At 40.8% G+C, this 24,470-nt stretch overlaps 1 protein-coding gene across 8 annotated transcripts in view; it reads right to left on the bottom strand.

The window, feature by feature from the left end:
• The window catches only part of PRKAG2 (protein kinase AMP-activated non-catalytic subunit gamma 2), a 201,297-nt gene that overhangs the window by 11,963 nt on the left and 164,864 nt on the right, over positions 1–24,470 (bottom strand). For all 8 annotated transcript variants that reach the window (XR_003709227.2, XM_028751341.2, XM_028751342.2 and 5 more), the window contains 4 exons: positions 11,737–11,846; positions 9,292–9,373; positions 6,558–6,616; positions 426–471 (listed from right to left, as the gene is read on the bottom strand). Coding sequence is in view for 7 of the 8 variants with exons in the window: in XM_028751341.2 (XP_028607174.2) it covers positions 426–471; positions 6,558–6,616; positions 9,292–9,373; positions 11,737–11,846 (297 nt within the window). In the remaining variant the exon portion in view is untranslated. The remainder of the gene's footprint in view (positions 1–425; positions 472–6,557; positions 6,617–9,291; positions 9,374–11,736; positions 11,847–24,470) is intronic.

The following is a 24,470-nucleotide window of genomic DNA, read 5'->3' on the forward strand; positions in this document are numbered from 1 at the left end:
GCTAATCCCTTTAGAATTTTACAGACCACAACAGACTTGAGCTTTTCCCAAGATATGAGCAATTAGGACGGATTCCAGCACTCACACTTGTGTTGGAATCTCTTCCACAGCCCATGGCAGAGCCCAAGTATATCTGGGTTCTCAGGCTAAGGGAACATAGGAAACTATTCCTGAGTCAGACCATTAGTCTATGTAACTCAATATTGTCTACACTCACTGGCTGCGGTTCTCCAGGGTTTCAGGCAAGGTGTCTCCTGGCCCAAGCTGAAGATGCTGGAATTTAACCTGAGATCTTCTGCATGCAGAGCTGATGTTCTACCACTGAACTATATAGTCTTTCCCCTATTAAGGACAACACATAGTATAGTACTGCATAACAGGCTGTGAATCATGTTCTTAGTGCATATCTTTCAAAGGGTACTTACCCCTCCATGTTTCAATCTTGTGCTCCTCCAATTCATAGATTTGTACCTGCAAAGAAAAAACAGGTTTAAAGCTCAAATCTTTAGCATATAATTTTAAAATGGCCAGTGAACTAAAAGCTATCTACCTTCAAGTAATTAGGACTGAGGCACATAGTTAATATGCTGAGACTAACTATAGTAATATGGGTGACTTTAAAATGCAATGAAAGGCTGACAAATTGGAAACTAAACCCAAATCCTGAACAAATACTTAGATTTTCTGCATACACAGCCACTGGAATTGACAATTACATTCTAATTTGAATCATTTTCTTATGCTCTGTTGCAAGCACATTACAGCAAACAGGAATTAAGGGTGGTGGGAAAATACTAATTGCTAACGCCAGCCCTGGGATGAACAAGTTTCTCATCTGCATGTTTTGAAAATGAAATTTTATTTTCCTACACTGATAAAACTAATAAGAGCACTTGGCTGAAAAGTGGTTGAAATAACCAGGTATAGAATGAATTGCTAACAAAATATATTCATTCTGCTGTCAATAAAATAATGAAAAAAATCTTGCTGAGGCAGAAAAGTTGGGCATCTTCCATTTTCTTATGTAGATTAAGATTACATCATAACTTGAGTGTCAGCAGCTGTGTACAGTTATGGTAAAAGCCTCAGCGCCTAGGGCTTGCCGATCGAAAGGTCGGCGGTTCGAATCCCCGCGACGGGGTGCGCTCCCATTGCTCGGTCCCAGTGCCTGCCAACCTAGCAGTTCGAAAGCACCCCCGCGTGCAAGTAGATAAATAGGGACCGCTTACTGGCGGGAAGGTAAACGGCGTTTCCGTGTGCTGCGCTGGCTCGCCAGAAGCAGCTTGTCACGCTGGCCATGTGACCCGGAAGTGTCTCCGGACAGCACTGGCCCCCGGCCTCTTGAGTGAGATGAGCGCACAACCCTAGAGTCTGTCAAGACTGGCCCGTATGGGCAGGGGTACCTTTACCTTTTTACATGCATTCTTTACAAGACACTTACTTTAAAAGTAAGTTTGAAAATGCCACTTTTGATTTGTCATATTCGATTAGGCAATCGGGAGCATTCCACAGGCTCGGAAACTTCCATCCTTCCCTGGTTAGTGTTCCCCATACTGCAGCATTACATCTGCGTTAAACTAAGCAGTTTTCCATGTCAGGTAGAAACCCTAATTTCAAAGCTAACTACAGTTAATGCTAGTGCAGACAAAATGCTGCAACATAGTTAACATTAATAAGGGAAGGGAAGGAGATTGCAACACATGCCCAGTAGTGTCGTGTGTGCTTGTCCAAGATGTGCAAATGAATCTTCAAAGTTATACTGGCATATCATTGTAGAATCTTATACACTTGTGTGTGGTAAAGGCCCTCTCTGCATACTCATTTTGCACTAACATACATATGCAGATCCACTTTATCATCCCTACCCTGACATAAAATTGCTACCAGACCCCAAGATAACAGGAGGAGCAAAAGAACTGGAGATTCCAGAATGTTACACTTTCGAGTTCAGCATCTTTCCCTGCAGTTCCCAAATAACATTAGCAGAGGTGGGACAGTGAATTACAACTTTGCCATCTCCTGACACTATGGCACCATGCTTCAATAATTCAGAAGTTCGAGTTAAAAGAGCTCTTGAATGTTGAATTTTAGACTGGGCTCTAAAGAATGCAAGCCACAAGAGTTAAGAAGCATATTTCATTTTCTCTGCCTAAGAAATCTTCTTTAAAGGGAATGAATCTTTGCAGCACCCTTTAAAAACCAAGTACCAATTTTGGTATATAGAGTTTGACTTGTTGACATTACTGCAACAGTAATGATTTGAGTAATGGCAGGAATGTTTGTAGCAATGGAAAGAACTTGAACTTTGTACAGAAATCCCTTGGCATGGGTGCTTGGCACTCTAATGCAAAATAGAAACTCTACGTACAATACTCCAACTTTCCTCATGATGGAGTAAAAAACCCCCGAATCCATACACATCAGCAAATATGGAAAACACTTATAAGCTATTGGAATGCATGCAACTCTTACAGCAGTGGTACAGCTGGATTTTATTGCCTTAGAAAAACGATCACTCCCTTATTTGATGCTGAAAATGCTGCAGTGCTAATTTAAAATTCCTGGCTCCTCTACAGACCCATGGTTTGCAAATCAGGAGTCATGCTCATTAATGGTGCTCCCTTTCCTTCACTCTCCAGATGTTACTCCTTTCTTCTTCTTCTTGAAATTCACTTCAACAATGCAAACTAGGCGTCCTTTGTAAAACAGAAGCTGTGTTCATATTTGAGCTGGGATCATCAATGAACATGGTTTGTGCCTGTGAATATGTAGCATGAAAAACAAGGAAGGGAAGGGGACAATAACTCTGGAGAGGAAATAACTATGGTTTCTAGGGAGTTCAAGTTACAAAATGCACCCATCTAATGATTCTGAAATTGAAATTACGGTTTTCAAAGTGCAAAAAGATATAGTGCTAAGTTTACACTTAAAATTCACAAAGTTGCATTTCATCTCTCATCACATCTACCCACTGTGTCGAACATAATGGCCCATTCAAGGTTTGGCGGATTAGGAACATGCCACAGGCTCATATGTTTCCCCTTTGTGGATTCCCTCCTCCATTTTCTGGTTGCCTCTATTCAATTATTTACCCAATTCAGATTACAGAAAACCAGAAATGGAGGAGAGTAAGCAAAAAGGGCAAATGTATGCCTGCAGTTTATGCCTGATCCTCCAAACCATTATATGAAGGATTGTTTGAACTGCGCCAAATTAATTATATTTACATCATGATTAATTCAATTCACTATTTAGTGAATTTATGGTTTCAGTAACTGACAGAGCAAGACTATTCATTTTCAGTGAGTTAAATGTCTGACGGTCATTTATGCAAAAATAAAGAACTTTTGCTTCTCCTGCTGCAACAAATTAAAAACAAACAAACCTACAATTAATAGGTACTTTTCAGAGTAGCCTTTTCAACTATTCAAATATAATAAATTCTTTATTGCTGCTATTCCTTTTAGAACAATGGCAAACTTCAATGCCAAATAACTTGTTGACTTTGTTTAGCAACTGAAGGATTACTAACAACAAACATTCCCTCAGCCAGAAATAGTCAACTTAGTGCTTTCCAGTGAGTGTGAACCAAAACTTCCAACATCCCAGACTACTGCAGCTGCTGGCTGGGGCTGATGAAGTCCACAAAATCTGGACGGTACCATGTTTACTCTATGTGTTCTAGACATACTAAGCCAAAATGGGGAAAATGTGATTGAAGCAACGCTACAAGCAGAAAACCAGCATTGTTGAAGAACTACAGGCAACTGTTACCGAAATTCAATAAATCACTATGATGCTTTTGGTCACAGTAGAACAGCTACATCAGCGCAACAGAAATGCATAGGTCAGCACTATCCTGGTGATAAGTCACCATTTGACCAGCATAGTTTTTTTACTAATGTGGTAAATTTATTTTGGGCTATAGCACTGAGATTGCTTGGGGGCGCTCCATCCATAAAATTTCATCCACATAGCAAAACAGAACTCTTCTCCCTAACATCTAGATTTCTAAATGTGTAGGGAGGAATATTCAGCAGAGAAAGCCTCCAAACTGCAGTCTAAAGTAGTACAGCCCTATCACCTCCGCAGGAGAAGGGCCATAGATTAGTTGTAGACAGCTGTTTTGTGGCACAAAACAGTGAAGAAAGCTAAAGACAGAAGCAAGGACTGGGGACAATTAACATATGCAACATCCTAGGAATCAGTGGAAATCTAAGCACATGACAAGTAATAGGTATCTGTTATAAATAGAGCCCTGCAGCCAAAGATTTAGCAGGTACAATTCAATGGGAAATCCAGCCCCAGTTCCTTTTCAGGCTCCTTGCCCAACTCTAGTTTCCAAAGCTCTGTTTCATACTCATTCCCATTGTGTCCAAATCTGATAAGATTTGCCTGACTTTAGGCTGGGTGAGAATTTCCCAAAACTCTCCTTGGTACAGGATTGTTAATTAACAGGGTTTTGCCTAGCCAAGCCAGTATTGGGAGAGCTGGATACATAGACAAATGTGTGTCATGGCTGACAGGCATCATAAAAGGAAGCATTTGACCCACTGTGTCTGTGCACCATTCCAGCAATATATTTCTTTAGGATCAGGCTGTATACTCTCAGGTGAAAGAAATCTAAATTTTTCTTTAAACATTTTCACTGTCTCTGTTCCAACAAAATGCATCAGGTACACAGGGGAATACAAGTAGCAGATCAGACTTAACAACCAAATGGTCAGCTGTTTCCTCTCCTTGAACAACTTATTTCCTGGAAAAAACTAACAAAGGAAGTTCTTTTCCTTAAAAGTGCACCAAAAGGGTTTCCCCCCTATAACTGAATTTATATGGTTCCAACAATATGCTCTGTGCTTGACTGTAGGGAGAACTGGAACTTACTGGCATTAAAGCACATAGGAAAGTGCATTTTAACCTTGTATGCAAGGCAGAAGAGTTTCAAATTGGAACAGTTGGCATGTTCAGATAAAGCTGCTATGCTGAAACAAACAACAGGAACTAACAGGCTGGATACCAATCACGATTGCTATGTAGCAGATATATCCTGGATCCCAGCAGCATGCCTGTACAACTACATGCAGTTCCCACTTACCAAACACAATGTGTACCCAGGAAATTGTTCATTAGGCAAGGGTTTGCATAACAAACTGGTGATTTCCATTATTTCCTATGTGAACATTTCTAACCCATGATCTCTCTCCCCTCCCCCACCCCTCTCCCACCACATTTCTTCATAAAAGGGCTGCAGCCAACCAGGAAAAAAGAGACAAAGACAAATTTAATTTGTCCCCTCTCTCTCCTCCCTCCCTCTCTCCATGGTTGCTGTCCGAAAATGTCTGCTGTAGACCAACAAAGCACAAACAAGGAAGGAAGTGGGCAAACTCCAGTTGTTTGGATATCAATCAGCTTTGTATGTAGCAAGATTTGGGTATTACTATGTTCAGATAAGTGAAATTTTTGGATAATGAGCAGGTGGATAAGTGGGATCTCTGCGTATAAATTTGTGTCCTAACTTCATATTATGAAACTGTGGAGGGGTTGGCTCATTTCAGTCTTACAACAAACCTGGTGCCCGAGAGTGTCTTGCCCCAAGACAACTAGTTATTTTTACAGTTAAACCAGCCTTTGAATCAAGGTATCTGCAGACCAACACTTATTTGACGTACTAAACCACACTGGCTCCATTCCACTGTGCATATTTTCTGCAGACTTTGTGTTACATCCATGCTATTTCTGCTTTTTATATTGGTTTGTGCATATCATTTTATAACTACCATGGTTAAGCCAGCTACCCCATGCACCAGAGAAATAAAAAACAAACTCCTTCAGTATCAGAGACGTGCAAAGCAGGGGTCAGCAAACTTTTTCAGCAGGGGGCTGGTCCACTGTCCCTCAGACCTTGTGGGGGGCTGGACTATATTTTTTGGGGGGGATGAACGAATTCCTATGCCCCACAAATAACCCAGAGATGCATTTTAAATAAAAGGACACATTCTACTCATGTAAAAACACGCTGATTCCCAGACTGTCCGCAGGCCAGATTTAGAAGGCGATTGGGCTGGATCCGCCCCCCGGGCCTTAGTTTGCCTACCCATGATCTAAAGCGATGTTTCCCAAACTTGGGTTTCAAGCTGTTTTTTAAACTACAACTCCCATCATCCCTAGCTAGCAGGACCAGTGGTCAGGGATGATGGAAACTGTAGTCCAAAAACAGCTGGAGACCCAAGTTCAGGAAACACTAACCTAAAGTATCAAGTTTGATATGAAGACAGGAATAATGGTTCTTATCATCTCTCTTATTCAATAACTAATAAGTGATATAAGATAAAGAAACCTTTGACCAAATGTCTACAGAAAAGGTGGGGATCTTAATTTCACATGTACCATTCAGAATCTAGCAGCAAAACTTTCCTTCCTCTTCAAAAGGCAACATTCTTTCAACCACCCATCCAATTACAACAAAAATTATTATTATCAAATATACTGTTATCAATGCTTTTATTTCAGGGATACTGTTTCACTAATGATAATTGTATTTATGAGGTTGTACCTACCATTGGAGACTTATAGTATCTATGCAGTATATTAATGAAATCTGTAATAGTTAACATTCCTGTAACAAGAGAAAACAATGCAAAATAAAGATTCAGATCATATTTAGACAGTTTTTAATTAACAAATTAAAATAAATTAAATATTGCATCCCTAATTGATAAAAGTTCCTAAAAAAATTTCCTAGTGTAGCTTGGAAATATGAGTGTACATGACACTGCCTGCCTTTTACGAGAACCACCAGAGCTACATAAACATAATTCCTACATAATAAAGGGACATAGCATTTCACATCTGTAAAACAGGTAAGATCTATTTTGTCACACAACTCTAGCAAAATGTCCTCACCGAACAGCTCCTAATTGTTGTTTGGTTTAGGATCAGGAACCTCAACCTTCCACGCTTACTCCTTCCCTTGCATGCCAAGATTAGATGATTCCATTTTCTGGTTAATTATAAACGAGAAGTAGCCAATGTGATGTTTAACTACAACTCCCATCAGCCTCTGCCAGCATAGCCAATGGTCAGGAATGAGTGTTTACAGAACTTGGTGAATAAATCAAACTGAATCCAGAAAGTTAAGAGCTTGGCAACTTTACATAGTTATACACAAGTAGGTCGAACAAAACTGTAGCCATAGGCCTACTGTAAATTACAGTGGTACCTGGGGTTAAGTACTTAATTCGTTCCGGAGGTCCGTTCTTAACCTGAAACTGTTCTTAACCTGAAGCACCACTTTAGCTAATGGGGCCTCCTGCTGCTACTGCCGCGCCGCCGGAGCATGATTTCTGTTCTCATCCTGAAGCAAAGTTCTTAACCTGAAGCACTATTTCTAGGTTAGTGGAGTCTGTAACCTGAAGCGTATGTAACCTGAGGTACCACTGTACTGTAGAAACTTCTGGTGATGCAGTCAGACTGCAGGCTGAGTTTCTAATGGAAAGGAACTACTATTACAGCTAGAACATACGGAATATGTTAGCATTTTTATATGCAAGAAATCCGGGAAGAAGCAACATTCTTTGGCTCCGTTGCTGTTGCACCTACTAGCTTTTTTAAAACAGTAAGAGCAATCCAATCCGTAATTTACACCAGTGGCTGCCAACCAGTACCTCCCTGTTTTATTTTCAAAAGGTCTCAGGAAGTTTCCTTTCAAAAATCTAATGCAGGAGAGTGTTTGCTCTTCCTAGTCAATTCTTGTTTACACTGGCTCAGCCTCTCCTAAACTGAACACACCCTTCAACATGACCACATTTCATTGGATGCCAGGAATGGATGCCCACGCTTCCATCAGGAGCTGCAAAGAGCTTCACTGTGAGCAAGCATAGCTGTGGCCAGTATAGGTGCTTCCCACTCTCATTGATGGGGCAGCTGATGGGAAAGCTTGTCAGCACCATTTCGTGGTCCTCTCTCTCTTTTGCTCTTTAAGATGTGAAGCCATTATGCCCATAGCAGTCATTTTCTGTTATGTCATCTTCACGGTAACTATTTTAAAACTGGTGCATATGGTCCTCTCTCTAAATTCCAAATTTGCCCACTGGTTGGTGACCCCGGGCTTGCACTTTTTTGGTGAAATTCCCTGCCAGTGCTATTCCAGCAGGGAATCTAACAACATTTGGAGGGTACCACAGTGGCTACCTGCTATAAACATTAGCTCACCAGGTTCAGACCAACTGGCAGTGACTGGAAAATTCTAATCTTGGCACAGAAGGGTGCATAAAAGTATGAGGTGTGTTCTCATAATGTCAAGCTATAGTTTGGCATTCCAACTGAATATTCCCCAAGGCGGTAGGGGAGAGGCCACAGTACAATGGGAGATTTTTTTTTGAAAAAAAATTAAAAATCACATCTGCATCCTCTTCTTAGGTATGTAATTTCATGTCTTTATGCATGAGTCCAGGCATGGATTTTATTACCACTCTGCTGGCAGGTATACAAGAGTTTTTAAAATCAGAAATATTTTTCAAGCAGCAAAGGTCTGGAGGGCTTCATGTGTTTAAAAAGACCGGACACAGCCAAGCAATGGTGTTCACTTAAGATGCAGTCAGAACCTTGCTACAGATTAGATTCTTGCATATTTATCATGGAAGTGAGGCCTAGAAAGATGGGTTTTTTTTGGGGGGGGGGGGTTATAGAAATCAAATGGGATTTTAGAAATAAAGCCAACAGGAATTTGCTTGTAATGGAAATTACTTCTCTCTCTTCAGAAAAGCTGAAGATAATTCAAAAGCACCTGAAATGTTGCTGCTTGCACCTTTTCAGCTCTTTGTATGTTTGGCTCTTCAAAGAGCAATGCTGACTCCTTGGAATTTAAAATATTTTTTCCAGCCCTGCTTTTATGATACACTAAGCATCCCATTTCCGAGCACTTTAAAATGTCAGTATAAAAAAAACCCAAGAATTCAGCTTCCTCCACAAAAGCACTAAGTGTTGCAGACCCTCTCCATCACCTATTCTATGATTTGAAGCCCATGTTAGAGATACTGTAATGGGAAACCACTGTGTCTCACTATTTGAGTGAGCTTCCCCATTGCCTCCCCCCACAGGTGGGAAAGCAGAGACTTCCTGTTATGTCTGAAACAGATATGGATGGTATTTCATGAATATAAAATAAAAAATTGAAGAGAAGGCAAAAGCACACAAAAACCCCACAACCCACCACTATATCTGATTCCACTGTTTAGTGGAGATGAATTAAATATCTCTCTCCAAACTCTATACTAGTATACATTATCTTACCTACAAAGCTTTGTTTTTTACTCTCCCACAGAGGAGCTGCTCGGACACCATTTGCTACCAAGGCAAAGAAAGCTTTCTTTACCTGAAAGACAAAATAAAACAGCATTTTTTAAAAAAGGACATAGAGCATCGCTATTTTTAAAAATCTTATCACACAGCTTGATACTGAGGAGGACATGACAGCTACAATTTGCTAGAAAGGTATGGATGAGTTTCAAGTCTAAAGAAACAACATGGATACATTGAAACACCACTCTCACTTGTTCTATATCCATTTGGCATTACACTTGTATGTACAAACCGGAACAGTGATTTAGTTCTTGGCAGCTTCCCAAACTCAAGGACATGGAAAACACTTACCGTATTTTTCGCCATATAGGACGCACTTTTCCCCCTCCAAAAATGAAGAGGAAATGCGTGTGCGTCCAATGGGGCGAATGCAGGCTTTCGCTGAAGCCTGGAGAGCGAGAGGGGTGAGTGCGCACCGACCCCTCTCGCTCTCCAGGCTTCAGGAGAGCCCCACCGCCATCCCCACAAGCTCTGGGGACAGCGGGGAGGTGGAACGCCACCATCCCGCTGTCCCCCGACCTGGTTTGGAGGCTGGCGGCGGGGAGAAGAGTGCTTCTCCCTGCCGCCAGCTCCGCAAGCTCGGGGGACACCGGGGAGGCGCAGCGCGCCATCCCGCTGTCTCCCGACATGGTTTGGAGGCTGCCGACGGGCTTCCCCCTCCCCCAGCCCCGCAAGCTCCCAGAGCTATGCTGAAGCTGCACGCAGCTTCTGTATCGCTCTGGGACCCGTTCTGGGGGCTGAGGGAGGGGGAAGCTCGGGCTTCCCCCACCCCAGCCCTGCTCCTGGGGGGGGGAAATAAATTTGTTTCCCTTTATTCCCCCCCCCAAAAAAAATTTAGGTGCGTCCTATGGGACGGTGCGTCCTATAGGGCGAAAAATACGGTATTTTATAATAAACCTGCAGTATTAGCCAATGAATATCCCCCACCGCCCTGTACATGATCACATTCATTGCTGCATTTGTGTTTGCCTCTGGCCTCACCCACCACTGGCCTGGGGGAGGTTGTCCAGAATGGAATCTGGTTCCCCAGCTGAAAAAAATGTTCCCCATCCATTTCTAAGCCATACTTTGTTTTAAAACATGGCTTAATCGTGAATGTGACTCCTAGCCTACTGTGTGACGCACCCCACCTCTGGTGGGTGCTATGTGCAGCACAAAGCAAGCTACTGTATGGCTTATCAGATCAAGTAAATCTAATTTGTTTCAAATGTTTGTTATTCGGTTATTTCTAGCTTACCATTCATTTGTATGAAATATGACAAGCCATGTTGTGGCTCGTTTGTGGCACACAGCATTGTACAGAGGTAAGGTCATGTGTTTAAAATAAACTATGACTTAGCATGACGTGCAAACTTAGCTCTTCTGGGGGGGAAAAGGTCACCTGAATCCACTGGCATGTTAAGACTTTAATTGTGAGAAAAAATGGTAAAGAATGGAAGACTAGGTTTCCTTCAGGCTATCTGGAGGATAATATACTTTTGTTCTATATAGGTCTTAAGGTTTGAGTGTTGACCTCCCAACTTTATGAAAGCATGCATTGTATAAAAAGATCTGTCTATCATCAAAGACAAGAGGTTAATTTATTTAACTACCAGGTCCAAGAAGATAATGCAACTACATTATAAAAGGATATATTTTTAGTAACATACTTTTCATTGTAAACAATTCAATGTGACTTTGAAAGTCAACGAATATAGAAGGAGTGTATTTTGTGTCAACTGGAAATGCTAATTTATATTAAAATGTCATGTTAGAAGAATATATGTCTCTCAGAAAATCTGTTCCATGCTGTTTTTCTGTTCCTATTCTGCTATATTCAGTGCTCCTTTTCAACTTTAAAATGATGCTACAGTGAAAAATGTTAATATAGAGCTTCACAGTCTAAGTGTTGGCTTCATTATGACATTTTTATTAAAAAAAATTCTAAAATGACCTTCATCCAGACAGATCCTAGGTAGGTATATAAAAATTATAGTTTAGTGGGCTTACTTGTAAATACTGGCATGCAATCCTTAAAAGTTACTTTACCAAGGTATTTGAAACCTTATGCCATATAATTTATAAAACAAAAGATAGGCATCTGTTCAACATATGATTTTAGAACATATTTGATAGTTCCATTTTTACAAGCACACAAAGGCACTTTGTCACTAACCCTTTTCCATTTAAAAGGAAGGGAACTTCCATTGGTCATTAGGACTGATGTCTAATTATTGATTCAAAGAGGAAGAACATTTTTTTTAAAAAACTTTTAAAATGTCTTTGAGGCATTGCAGTCTGAAAACAAGGTCATCTGTATCACAGGCCACAACCCATGTATATTATTAATAAGGCAACTAATGGTTAGGAAATGGATTCTGAAAATGGACAACTCACCTGTAGTGTAGTGTCAAAGACCACAAGCTTTGAGCTTGTTGGAACAATATCATAACACTTATGTGACCTCATGAATCGCATGTAGATATCACTTTCTGATTCGCCAACAGCTGTAAGAAAAACAATGTTTTTTTTTAAAAAATAAAAATGCCTCAAAACATATGAATGCTATTCTAATTTAAGGAAGGAAAAAGTGGAATTCTCAACAACATTTCTACTGCAATAGTCATATAAACTTGGGCATAATTTTTAAAGTTATTGATGAGAAAAATCAATGAACAAATTTAGTGGGTGCAGAGCTCCAGAATGAGGCAGGTTCACTTCCCTGACGAAAGGCAAACCCCAGCCAGAAAACAGAATCCCTGGAGAGTAAGCAGTGAGATGTTCCTCCACAACAGGTCTGAGAATATTGATTTGAATGACTACACATGTGAAAAGGAATTTACCTATGGAAATTAAAAAGAACATTGTTTGTAAAGATGATTTATTGGCAGTGGTGAGAATGGATTACATCTAGCGAAGATTTTAAGAGGATTTCAAGAAGAAAGGATGTGGCAACAACAGAAGAGAAGGACATATGTTGGCAACAGGAGCGGGAAACTTCATTTTTTAAAATTGTATTAAATTTAATTGGGTTTGATTTGTATTAATTTGCAAAACTAATAAAAATAATTTGAAAAAAGAAGAAAGTAAGCAGTGAACCTTTAATGAGAAGTTGAGACAGCCGTTTTTCTATGGTATGATATGTTTCAGCATATTAACAAATATAATCAGAACCATGTACTTCATACATGCGTAAGAAATCAGAGCAGACTACTAGGCACATAAACAGCCCAGGAGGGGGCAACTCCCATCTCTTGCGGGGGTGCAATTAGTGCCAGCATCGTCCGTTAAGAGTTTGGGTGTAATCTTCAATACCTCCCTCTCTATGGAGGCGCAGATTACAGCTATAACAAAGGCGGCATTTTTTCATCTCCGCCAAGCTAAGCAGTTGGCTCCTTATCTCTCTCGCCCTGACCTAGCCACTGTGATCCACGCGACGGTCACCTCCAGACTGGATTATTGTAACTCGCTCTACGTGGGGCTGCCCTTGAGACTGACCCAGAAACTCCAGCGGGTGCAGAATGCCGCGGCAAGACTCCTTATGGGGTCTTCGCTGCGAGATCATATCCATCCGGTACTATACCAGCTGCACTGGCTCCCGGTGGAGTACAGGATCAGGTTTAAGGTGCTGGTTTTAACCTTTAAAGCCCTATACGGCCTAGGACCCTCGTACCTACGGGACCGCCTCTCCTGGTATGTCCCACAGAGAAATTTACAGTCTGCAAATAAAAATATCCTAAAGATCCCAGGCCACAGAGAGGTTAGGCTGGCCTCAACTAGAGCCAGGGCTTTCTCGGCCGCGGCTCCAATCTGGTGGAACGCTCTGTCACAAGAGACTAGGGCCCTGCAGGACCTGACATCCTTCCGCAGGGCCTGCAAAACAGAGCTGTTCCACCAGGCCTTTGGTCAGGGCGCAGCCTGACCCCCTCCTCTGGCAATCTGCACAGAATTTTGCTTGATGGTTGCCATTAATTTGATTTTAATTTGATTTAATTAATTTTATAATGAATGTTTTTATAATGTTGGACTATTTTGATTGTTGTTAGCCGCCCTGAGCCCAGCTTCGGCTGGGGAGGGCGGGATATAAATAAAATTATTATTATTATTATTATTATTATTATTATTATTATTATTATTATTATTATGTGGACCACCAGTGTCATAAACACCTGCCTGAAGGTTCCCTCAGCTTTGCTATGATTTGCACCTCTGGTTTCATGTTGCACGATTATTGTCATGTTGGAAAAAATGATACATAAAGTGGTCCTAATGTTACACCTGAATCAGCACCGATATTTAAAACCCAGTGTTTAAATATTCATGGCATTAAGTCCCAAATCAGATTGCTGTTGCAGTTTTGGGGCGACAATGCAGAACAAAGAGAGCAAAAAATATGAGTGGCTTCTAGAGGATGTCAACATGCCACACAAAGGTTCCTCCAGAATGGGCGAGTTGAGATGGAGCCACTTCACTATGCTTTGAGACAATATAAGTTAACTGTCAGCCATTGTTAGAATTTCTATCATGCTTTAAATCTTCTTCAGGTTGTTTGTCACAAGGTTACAAATTAAGCTTAGAATAATTCCGTTATTAAACTATTTCTCCACCATCACATCAGGTAATTCAGGAATCACCACACTGCCAATTGCCTTTCAATACATTTGTGAATATTTTATTTATTCTGGAAAACCTTTTCAATTTGCTTCTAGATATGGTCAAGTTAGCCAATATCTGGGAGGGGCTCCCTTACACAGACATGGCTGGAATCTAAAATTGTGGCTATACCCAAGCCATATAAAGATCCGTTGCAGATGGAATCCTACTGCACAATATTTTTGACTAACCATGTACACATAAAATCAACATTGATTCTTAATCTAAAGCCATCATTCATATTAATCATCTGAACTCCAATTGTATAGATATTAAATGTGGGACAAAGCAAGGTTTATTATAATTTTTACTTATTCTAACACTAGGGACTAGAACCTTTTGCTATTATGGCTGAACTTCCCTGCAATGCCCTGCATTGTTTAGGAAGTGGATAATCTAAATGCAGTTGGAAGAGGCTGAGTCTCTCATATGGCTATAGTTACAGCTGCAGTCACTTCAGTGCCAGATCTGCTCAAATCCTGGCTTACAAGACATCACTTCCTTTTGCTATTAGAATCTGGACCTCGGCAGACATTTCAGGGGTAAATATTAAACGAAGATACTGTATCTTCGGAAAGTACATGGATGATATTATGCTAACTACACCAAAACCCATGGAAACAGCTCAAGCAATACAAGAACTTAAACCAACTTTGCCTCTGTCACAGGGTGTGTATTTCCACAAAACTGAGGCAATATGTGTTCATATCCCTCCTCACACACAAAAATCAGTCAAGAGTTTATTGAATATTAAAATGCATTATGTGAAACTCAAATATCTAGGTATATTTATCACTATAAATTTGAACAGACTGTTCAAAGTCAACTATAATTGGCTCTGGCTCACTATTAACCACAATATTTAAACGCTGGACAAAAGAAACCTTTACAAAACTAGATATATTAGTGGTAATTAAAATGGTGACTCTTCCCAAGTTAACATACCCCTTTCAAGCTCTTCCAGTATGAATATTGCCTGTACAATCATGTCTATGGCAATAGAAATGTAATTATTTTATTTTTGAACAATGTAAAATCCATGTTGGGAAGTTTCTTTATGTGGCCTATCATGACTGGGGCTGGAGAATTCTGAATTGTAAAGGTAAAGGTACCCCTGACCGTTAGGTCCAGTTGCGGACGACTGGGGTTGCGGCGCTCATCTCGCTCTATAGGCCGAGGGAGCCGCCGTTTGTCCACAGACAGCTTCAGGGTCATGTGGCCAGCATGACTAAGCCGCTTCTGGCGAAACCAGAGCAGCACACTGAAACACCGTTTACCTTTCCGCCGGAGCAGTACCTATTTATCTACTTTGATGTGCTTTCAAACTGCTAGGTGGGCAGGAGCTGAGACCGAACAACGGGAGCTCACCCCGTTGCGGGGATTCGAACCACCAACCTTCTGATTGGTGAGAATCCTCAATTGTACTACCTGGGAAATCAGCTTCACCATGCAATTCCAATTATCATGGATGATACAAACAATGGGTTTGTATGCAATCTGAACAGATATAGGGTCTCCCCTTTCATGCCTTTTTGGACTCCAATAATAAATTTCAAAACAACCCACATATACACAACAATTTTCTGTGGGATGTGAAACACAGGAGCAGTCAATTACAACATTCCTAGAGTGTACATGTTTAGACATGGGGAGGGATGTTTGTCCAGCCGGCAGGTAAACTTCCTGGGACAGACTTCCTCCGCATGTGACGTGAGTGTGGCCTCACCTGTGCAGGTAATGATAAAAGCACAGGGCAGGGGCAGCCATCTCTCTCTCTCTCTTCTTCCTTCGAAGAAGCAACATCTGCTAAGATGCCCTCTTGGCTCCCAGCCAAGAGAGGACAAAGGGACTATCTTCTTATAAGATAGAATCCAAATGTATATTACTTTATTAAGCTGTCTGCCTTTTGGGATCTGATGTGAACAGAATGTGAGTAAACTCTTTTAATACTTTTGTAAAAGACTGTGTCGTGTCTTGTATTTTAAGAGGGAATAAAGGGGAAATTACCAGAGTGATTATTATAGAGGTTCTAGCGAACCTGAGCAAACGCTACCATTGCAAACTTAAGATAAAGGGGAATGTTTTACTCTGCTGATATTTTGGGAACTTGTTAACACAAGTTGGATAAGGATATAATCAGTCAATATATCCTCTCCTGCATCCCTGAACATTCCCACATTTTCTCCAAACAGCAGTCCACTATTGGCTTAGAAAGGTGGCTGTACTTGCTGCAGCCCTATCCCCTTTAATTTGTTTGGTGCTCCATCCCCTCTTTTATGACAAAAATCAAACTTACGATATAAGATGGTTGTGGACTGTAAGAGAATGTTTTCCTTTTTTGTGTAGATAATGTTCCCATATTGGAGGACAAACTTAATGAAAGTCTACAAAAACTACATGTACCATGGCTTCTGTGGAGGCAGATCTCTACTTTTCTCTAAAGGTATTAGAGAGGCAGTAACATGTAAACTTTCAGAGTTTGAAGGTGTGGTGAAACACTGCAGTAGTAATATTAAGGGTTTGATTTTAGACTATCCGGACACGGGTGGCGCTGTGGGTAAAACCTCAGCGCCTAGGACTTGCCGATCGTCATGGTCGGCAGTTCGAATCCCCGCGGCGGGGTGCGCTCCCGTTGTTCGGTCCCAGCACCTGCCAACCTAGCAGTTCGAAAGCACCCCCGGGTGCAAGTAGATAAATAGGGACCGCTTACCAGCGGGAAGGTAAACGGCGTTCCATGTGTTGTGCTGGCTCGCCAGATGCAGCTTGTCACGCTGGCCACGTGACCCGGAAGTGTCTGCGGACAGCGCTGGCTCCCGGCCTATAGAGTGAGATGAGCGAACAACCCTAGAGTCTGGCAAGACTGGCCTGTACGGGCAGGGGTACCTTTACCTTTACTTTAGACTATCCAGTAGCTTACTGAAATCACAAGTGAACGGCATAGAAGGCCTTAAAATAATGTTGGAGCAAGAACTGGATTTGAAGCTGGAGGAACAGGAATGGCAGGCAAGATGGAACAAATCCCCATGGTCCATCTCAGTTAGTGACTAAGAAAAAGCACTTAAAATGGTACGGAGGTTATCCTGTATAAATTATACACTATCACCATACTGTAGGAGGGGATGCCAGATAGTGTGTACTTAAAACATCTCTGGAGGGATTGTAGAAAAATATAAAAGTTCTGGCTCTCTGTGTTTAAAGAGATTAGCATACTTTCGAATTGTAACGTAACACCCACCACACAACTAGCTCTTCCAAACATTTTCGAAAAGAATGATAAAGGATTATTTTTTAAGGAGTTGGATGCAGTACTGTTCCAGAGGAATTGTTGCAGGAAGATATACAGCGGGGGGGGGGGGGGGGGAGGGAGGCGGGCACTACCTCTAGAACAATGCTATATCCTGACGCATCATCATTCAGGGTACTACAGCAGCTAGTGGCAGAACAATTATTTTAAAAACTCCCCACGAAGGCCGCTGCTGCTGCTTCCACTACTTACAATTGTAAATCTGCATACATTTGTTTAGAACCAAGCCAAAAATGCTGACCCACTTTCATGGCTTTTGAAGTGGGAAGGCATTTTTGGCTCAGTGCTACTTAAATATTGTTTTGCTATTAATGACCCAAAGAACAGCTATCTCTTCCCTCCATTTGCTCCTTCAAAATCTGATATTTTTTGAAATACTGTAGCCACGTTTAACAAATGCCAATTTATTTAATTTGCAACTTGTATTTTCATATGGTTACAAACAACACCTATAATCTCATTATCAAAATTTCTGGTGTTTAACCACTTACTTACATTACATAAAAATCACGCCCAACAAAAATCTTCCATCTGATAATCCCAAGTACTACTACTATATGGGTCAAACAGAATATTTTTTTTGTAAAACCCCTTTGTAACTCAACATTCCCTTTCTCATATATGTCATATATGATATGCTTATGTATCTATGTGCAAGGAGGATGTTTTAGAGGGCTTAGAGGAACCAACAGAAGAACAAGCATTTCAACTGAAATCAAATACTGATTTCCTCCAGACAGGAATTTAACTGCCCAATACTGACAATATGCAGAAAATAAAAATGAGACATCTTTAAGAAACTGTTACTGTTCCCTTCCTACTGCAAGACATTTAATAATTCTACAGAGCTAAAAGTTAAAATCAGTTATGCTCTAAAAACTGATACACATGGTATACCAGGGGTTGTGCTGAAGTACTTGTTGTGAAATTCAGATAAGTCATTTCCACACCAGTGCTATTTCTCCCATCCATTTGCCTTGTAGTGATGAAAATAAACTGAGAAACACCTTTATTTTTAATTAAAACATTTTTATACCGCTCGGTGTTCAAACACCATGCTTGAATAATTATCAGTATTTCAAGAAGCATGTATAAATGACAGACTGCGCTGCAAGTAATTAGGTACAGTAGAACTCGGATTTAGTCAAGCCATGTAATGCATGCCTTTTCTGTTTTCTTCTGCAAAAGCAATTATGGTAAGTTGTGTAGTCAACAGTATGGACACATCTGCATAAACATTGGTTAATATACCAATGAAGTGAAGAGTTTATATATAATCCAAAGTATAAATCAGGGCAACATTACAGCAATTGTTGTTTGCATTAATCCACAAATGAAGATTCAATGACTTGTGACTGGTTACTCATTAAGACTAGAAATACCATGAAAACAGCCTGGAAGAAAGTATTCCATTTGTATACCTCCACCAAAGCTCAGGAGACTGCATGGGGAGGGAGATCATTTTATTTTATTCAACTGCTCTGTGAGGTAGGTACAGGTAAGAGACAATGACTGGCCAAGGCAACTTAGTGAGTGAAACAGGAATCTAAACATGTTACCCACCTCAAACCCAAAATTCTAGAGGCAAAGCCAGACATGGATGATCAGTCAACAGATCTCCACTCATCTTTTTCAAATCTTACGGTATAAAGCAACTTTTTCTCCCAGTCAATATTGCTCCGGTTATTAGCATCGCTTGCCTGCAAAAAAGCAAGTTCCTGTCCCCCACTGGACAGAATGAATTCCCAATTCAATCAGGAAATGACACAGGGAGAAAAGGTTAAATCCTTGCCACTTCAGCTCTTTGGCACCAGTCAAATATGGTCCCTGCCCCCCTGCAGCTTTCTTAAGAAACACCTTTACCATAGATCTTGCATCTCATCTCGTTCAGTTACAGGCAATACACAGTAGTGATAAGGTATGAATCACTATTTAAATTAGGAATGATGAACCTGTGGGCCTCCAGATATTGAATAACTACAACTCCCATCATCCCTAATTATTGGCCATGCTGGCTGGGGTGAGGGAGTGCAGCAATGCTTGTTGGGTTTCAGGATCCACGCTCTTGATTTAGGGATTGGCCTTTCCTCCAAGGAGATCCAAGTGGCATATATGGTTTTCCTTGTGAAGAAGGTTAGGCTGAGAGATAGTGACTGGTTTCAGAGGTGGTCTCACAAGTCACGGTCTAACCACTACACCACACTGGCTACCAAGTTCCATACACTGGGACAACTGCATATAGTAATGCAGTTACTCCTTTGTGACTTATGATCAGCATTGTACTGATGCTGATGTAACTATGAAACCATAAGGAGAAATGGGCAGAAGTGCGATTGTAGAGGTAGAGTTGCTAGTGTAACTGTCATCTTATCCTACTGATGTCAAAAGTTATGCTAGCTGTTCTACACACTTACCAACTCAATGGAAAACTAAAATGAATGCCAATCATCCTTCAGGTCATGCTGTAGAATAGGAGGGCAGCACCAGAAAGACATAAGCAAGGGACTAGAACTCATACAAACACAAGATGAAGCTACGGCACTCTGCTCCTCACATCTAAGTAAGGAGATGGATTTAAAGAAAGGGCAGTTTTATAGAAAACAAGACTACAAAGGGCAAACAAACAACACTCCCCTTTTCAGAAACCATTATTGGGCACCCTTCAAGATTCCACACGCATACAACTATCTTCAGCCCTGGTGAAGTTTCCCCCATACAGTGGAAAAAGCAGTGGGACACCAAACATTCAATTCCATTGATTGCTATCACTGGTCTTTATTTTTCATTAAAAGATCAGAACCATAGTGCATGACAGGAGAACAAACAATAATGAGACAGATCCAATGCAACTTCCTCCAGTAAATGGGTATTGCCTTAATATTGTTTCCTCTAATGTAGATATCAGGAGAACTACTACTTGAGTGCATACTCACATAGTGGACAGTGTGACTGTGACATGCAAAAAATGGAAGAGAAACAGCAGCTGTCACTATCTTAATCAGACAACAGGACCACTATTTCCATTTAAGTCATCTAAACTACCCAATTTTGGAAGTTGGATACTACAGCGCAGGTCTAATGTTTGCATTCAAGATGTTATTGGCAAGTGCAAAGAGCTCACACTACAATTCTACCTGGGAGCGAGCCCCAAGGAAGCCAGTCCAGTCATGTTCAACAATTAATCAGAGAAAACAAAGCCCACCTGTCACTTAAGAATTCATAGCAAGTTTTTCTAACAAGAGGAAGTTTTTAGCTTAAGGCAAAAATGACTTACAGTACTAGTACTATACTTCAACACTTGGAGAGGATGTCAGCATCTCCCATTCCTTTTCTTCGATATAAGATTTAAACAAATTGCTCGGACAGCAAGAATTCTGTGTCAGAAACCTTTTTGTCCCTGGCCACCAAGGTGTAAAAAGATATCTCAAAGAACAAATGCAGTTTTGTATATTGTCTACTGCTTCTTGTTCTTAAAACTGTGCTGATGAGAAATGGATGAAAGCCAACATTGCAGCAGAACCAGTTATCCAAGATAGACTTACAGCTCTGCGCCAACCAGTTAACCGAAGTGATAGGTATATAGTTGATGCTTAATAGTTTTATTCTTAGAAATGGTTTTGCAACCAAATTGAATTTTAGTCCAATTTGCTTTGAAAGCAAAGACAATAATTTCAGAACAAATTAACACTATGAGTTCAAACTAAGCTACACAACAAACTGTTATTAAAGTTTCATGCCGAACAAACAAATATATCAGGACGCTCAATCGTTAATAAAGCAACTTTTAATAACTGAAAAGTCTGATACCAAGGATAGAAACCAGTTTTCAATTCTTCCTTCACATGATTATAAAAATTAAATCAAGCAAATACATTGTTTACTAAGACTTAAGTACAGCTGTTGCTAACAACAGTACTGCTTTTGTCACCGAACCATTTTCAGCTATGAAGTATGGTAATAACCTATTCTCAATAAAACAGATTAATCCATTCTCAAAAATCATATCTCTATGGTGCTTTATAAAATTATTTTATACAGGTTGCCTACTGGGTTTAAATATTCTGTAAAAGTGACATGAGCACCACATTTTTATTGGGAAGCTGGACTAGAGAGAAAGGAGCTCTCTGGATGGATGTAATGATTCCATTTAATCAAGGCAGCAGTTCCTCTCCCTGTGTGCAGATATAATTTTCATGACTTCTATTCCAGAGCAGTCTCTAATTCACCCTCTTCTTGCTCATCTCCTGTGTGCCACTGGGGAGATTATGCATCATGGAAGCAAGTGGTAAAATTTCACTGGAAAAAATGTATCTCTTGTACAAAGGAAAACATTGCAGGTGTTTTCCTGGAGGGGGCGCAAACTAAGGGCTAGCTCTGCTTGTAAGATGTCTGTAGAGCTAAAACTCACAAACCTCTCAGGGACAGAAATCTCATCTGATCATATATTTCAATTCCCCCAATCAAGATGGAGCAAGTGGAGGCAAACATCAACTTATCTGTGTGAACAGAACAGTACTGGTGGCAGGGCAGAGTTTTAATTTATCTTAAGTGGGAATCAAGCAATTTTTGTTCTCCTCCCTCTTAGAAATAAACCTATTTTACACGAAGCATCAGTTTGGCTACAAGGTACATGCCCTGACCCTGAATGTCATACTTCTTCATACAACAAATAGGGGAAAGGCTAGGCATGAGCAATGTGACTACTGACTTTTGATGAGAGTTGAAACTTGCTCCTGAACAGGATTAGAAATGGTGACAAAAACCTATTGTGAGTACAATGGACTTGTACAATATGCTGAGTACAATAGACTTGTACAACTGCACCAAGTAATCTTTTTAACATAGCCAAGACCTCCTCATCTTGTGTCCTCTGCTACATATTCTGGACAACAACTCCTGCTACAGGAACTAACTCCTAGGGGCTAAGGTCCCTTCGCCCCCTACCAATAAAATATTTGAGGGGGCCAGGCAAAAATAATCTCTTGTATCCATTTACTGCTTTATCACAAAATTCTCAGCTCAAGAAGAGAAGACACTTTTGACATTCGTAATGCAGTCAAAGCTTTGACCAAGTGTTTTAGCATCTTTAAAGCACTAATTTAAATTGAAGATGCAGTTACTCGGAAGAGATAATTCATAAAAGCAAACACAACCATTAGATCAGAAAGAGAGTCTTGCAGCTCTACTACCCACTAAAGTGTGATTCTGCAGCCATTCCATAGTGAGACCCATTAAGAAACTGGTCTTGTTGATGTTTCAAGCCAACACATAGGTAAAGGTAAAGGTACCCCTGCCCATACGGGCCAGTCGTGTCCGACTCTAGGGTTGTGCGCCCATCTCACTTAAGAGGCCGGGGGCCAGCGCTGTCCGGAGACACTTCCGGGTCACGTGGCCAGAGTGACAAAGCTGCATCTGGCGAGCCAGCGCAGCACACGGAAACGCCGTTTACCTTCCCGCCAGTAAGCGGTCCCTATTTATCTACTTGCACCCGGGGGTGCTTTCGAACTGCTATGTTGACAGGCGCTGGGACCGAGCAACGGGAGCGCACCCCGCCGCGGGGATTCGAACCGCCGACCTTTCGATCGGCAAGTCCTAGGCACTGAGGCTTTTACCCACAGCGCCACCCGCGTCCCTAAGCCAACACATAGCAATGATCAAAAGTCAGTCCTATCATTCATGAGGTAGTCCAGGAAACCTTCCAATGCAAAGTCGCATCAAGCTGCTGACAGCACAATCCTATATGTATTTACTCAAAAGCTACATCCTACTGTGTTTAGGATTGCAGTCTCAGTCCACTAACTGTCCTCAAAGTCTGCTAATCACAGGAAGAAATGGAACAAGTTCTTAGGGAAAAAACAGCTCTGTTGATTGTAAAGCATTTTTTCTTTGTAAATATGTTCTGGAAAATTGCTTTTGATTGTTGTACTGCCTATAACTCTTAAGAGTCTAACAAACTGAGTCACCCAAAATTGAAAAGAAAAATGAATCCTTTGTTAAAAGATCTTTTAAATAAGAAGCTCAGTTATGAGTGGGAATGCAAGAAGCATTATGTTGACTTGTCCATCTAATTAAGTAGGCTTTCTCAAAACAAAACAGACTTTGAGAGTCTCTGTGCTGAAATATCCTTTAAGAGCTTTCTGCTATTTATACCATATTTATGTGACATAGCAGTCACTCTATAGTATCTTCTATAACAAAAGTATATTGGAAAAAAATAAGCCTGTAGAAAATTTACAGAGGCTTGAATTTCCAAAACAAAATGTGGATATGAAGTTGTGTGAAGAGATTGCAGTCACAACAGTGCACTTTGAACAAGTATTTTAATGGAGGTCCATGGAAGATTATCTGCTCAGGAGAACTGTGCATATCTGCAGAACTAACTGTTCAGAGGTACTCTAAATGCCTCTAGGGGGCAAACAGTAAAGGTGCCAGATGTCCCTTATTTTAACTCACTGACCCTTAATCCAGAATACCACAGTCCATTAGAGCACAATAGCAATCCATTATGTCAGACACCACTGCTCAGAAGTGTTGCTTTTAAAAACAATTAGGTTTGGCAATCTCAATATGAGCTGCCCCCCCCCCCTTACAAAACTACAAATAAAAAGCTATATTGCCTAGGAAGGCCTGTGTATACATCAAAAGTTTATTTTGAGGTCTCAGAGTTGCATGTGGCAGGTTGCCTGTTTAGCCAGTTTTTAGATGGCTGTGTGAGAGAACACTTTTAGAACGCAACTGACACCAAAGGGCAACTAACTGATGAGATTAATGGTGCTGGAGGGAGAAACTTATTCCATGGAACGAGAACAGACTGTGCACACAAAACATATCTATTCTATGGAAACAGGTAATTCCCATTTATGAGAATTGCTTGGGAAGGAAATAGGTAATTCCCGTTTGGGAATTTTTTGGGGAGAAGTAATTTCTGTATGGCAAGAATGCAGAAATAGATGACACCTGTTCTATTGGGCAGACTGCAGGTTTGTCCCTGATCTACTAAATAAGTAATTGTTCTACTCACCCCTAGCCTCAATGCCATACTGTTTCAGAATAGCTACTTCACACAACTGTGTACTGACAGAGCAGAAATGAATTTACCTTCTAGAACCACCTCTCTCCAAATGCAAGTAGGACACAGCATTTAAAGGGTATTACCCAATGCCATAGAGAACAG

The sequence above is a fragment of the Podarcis muralis genome, chromosome 12, assembly GCF_964188315.1.
Source record: "Podarcis muralis chromosome 12, rPodMur119.hap1.1, whole genome shotgun sequence".
In the NCBI taxonomy this organism is placed as follows: domain Eukaryota; kingdom Metazoa; phylum Chordata; class Lepidosauria; order Squamata; family Lacertidae; genus Podarcis; species Podarcis muralis.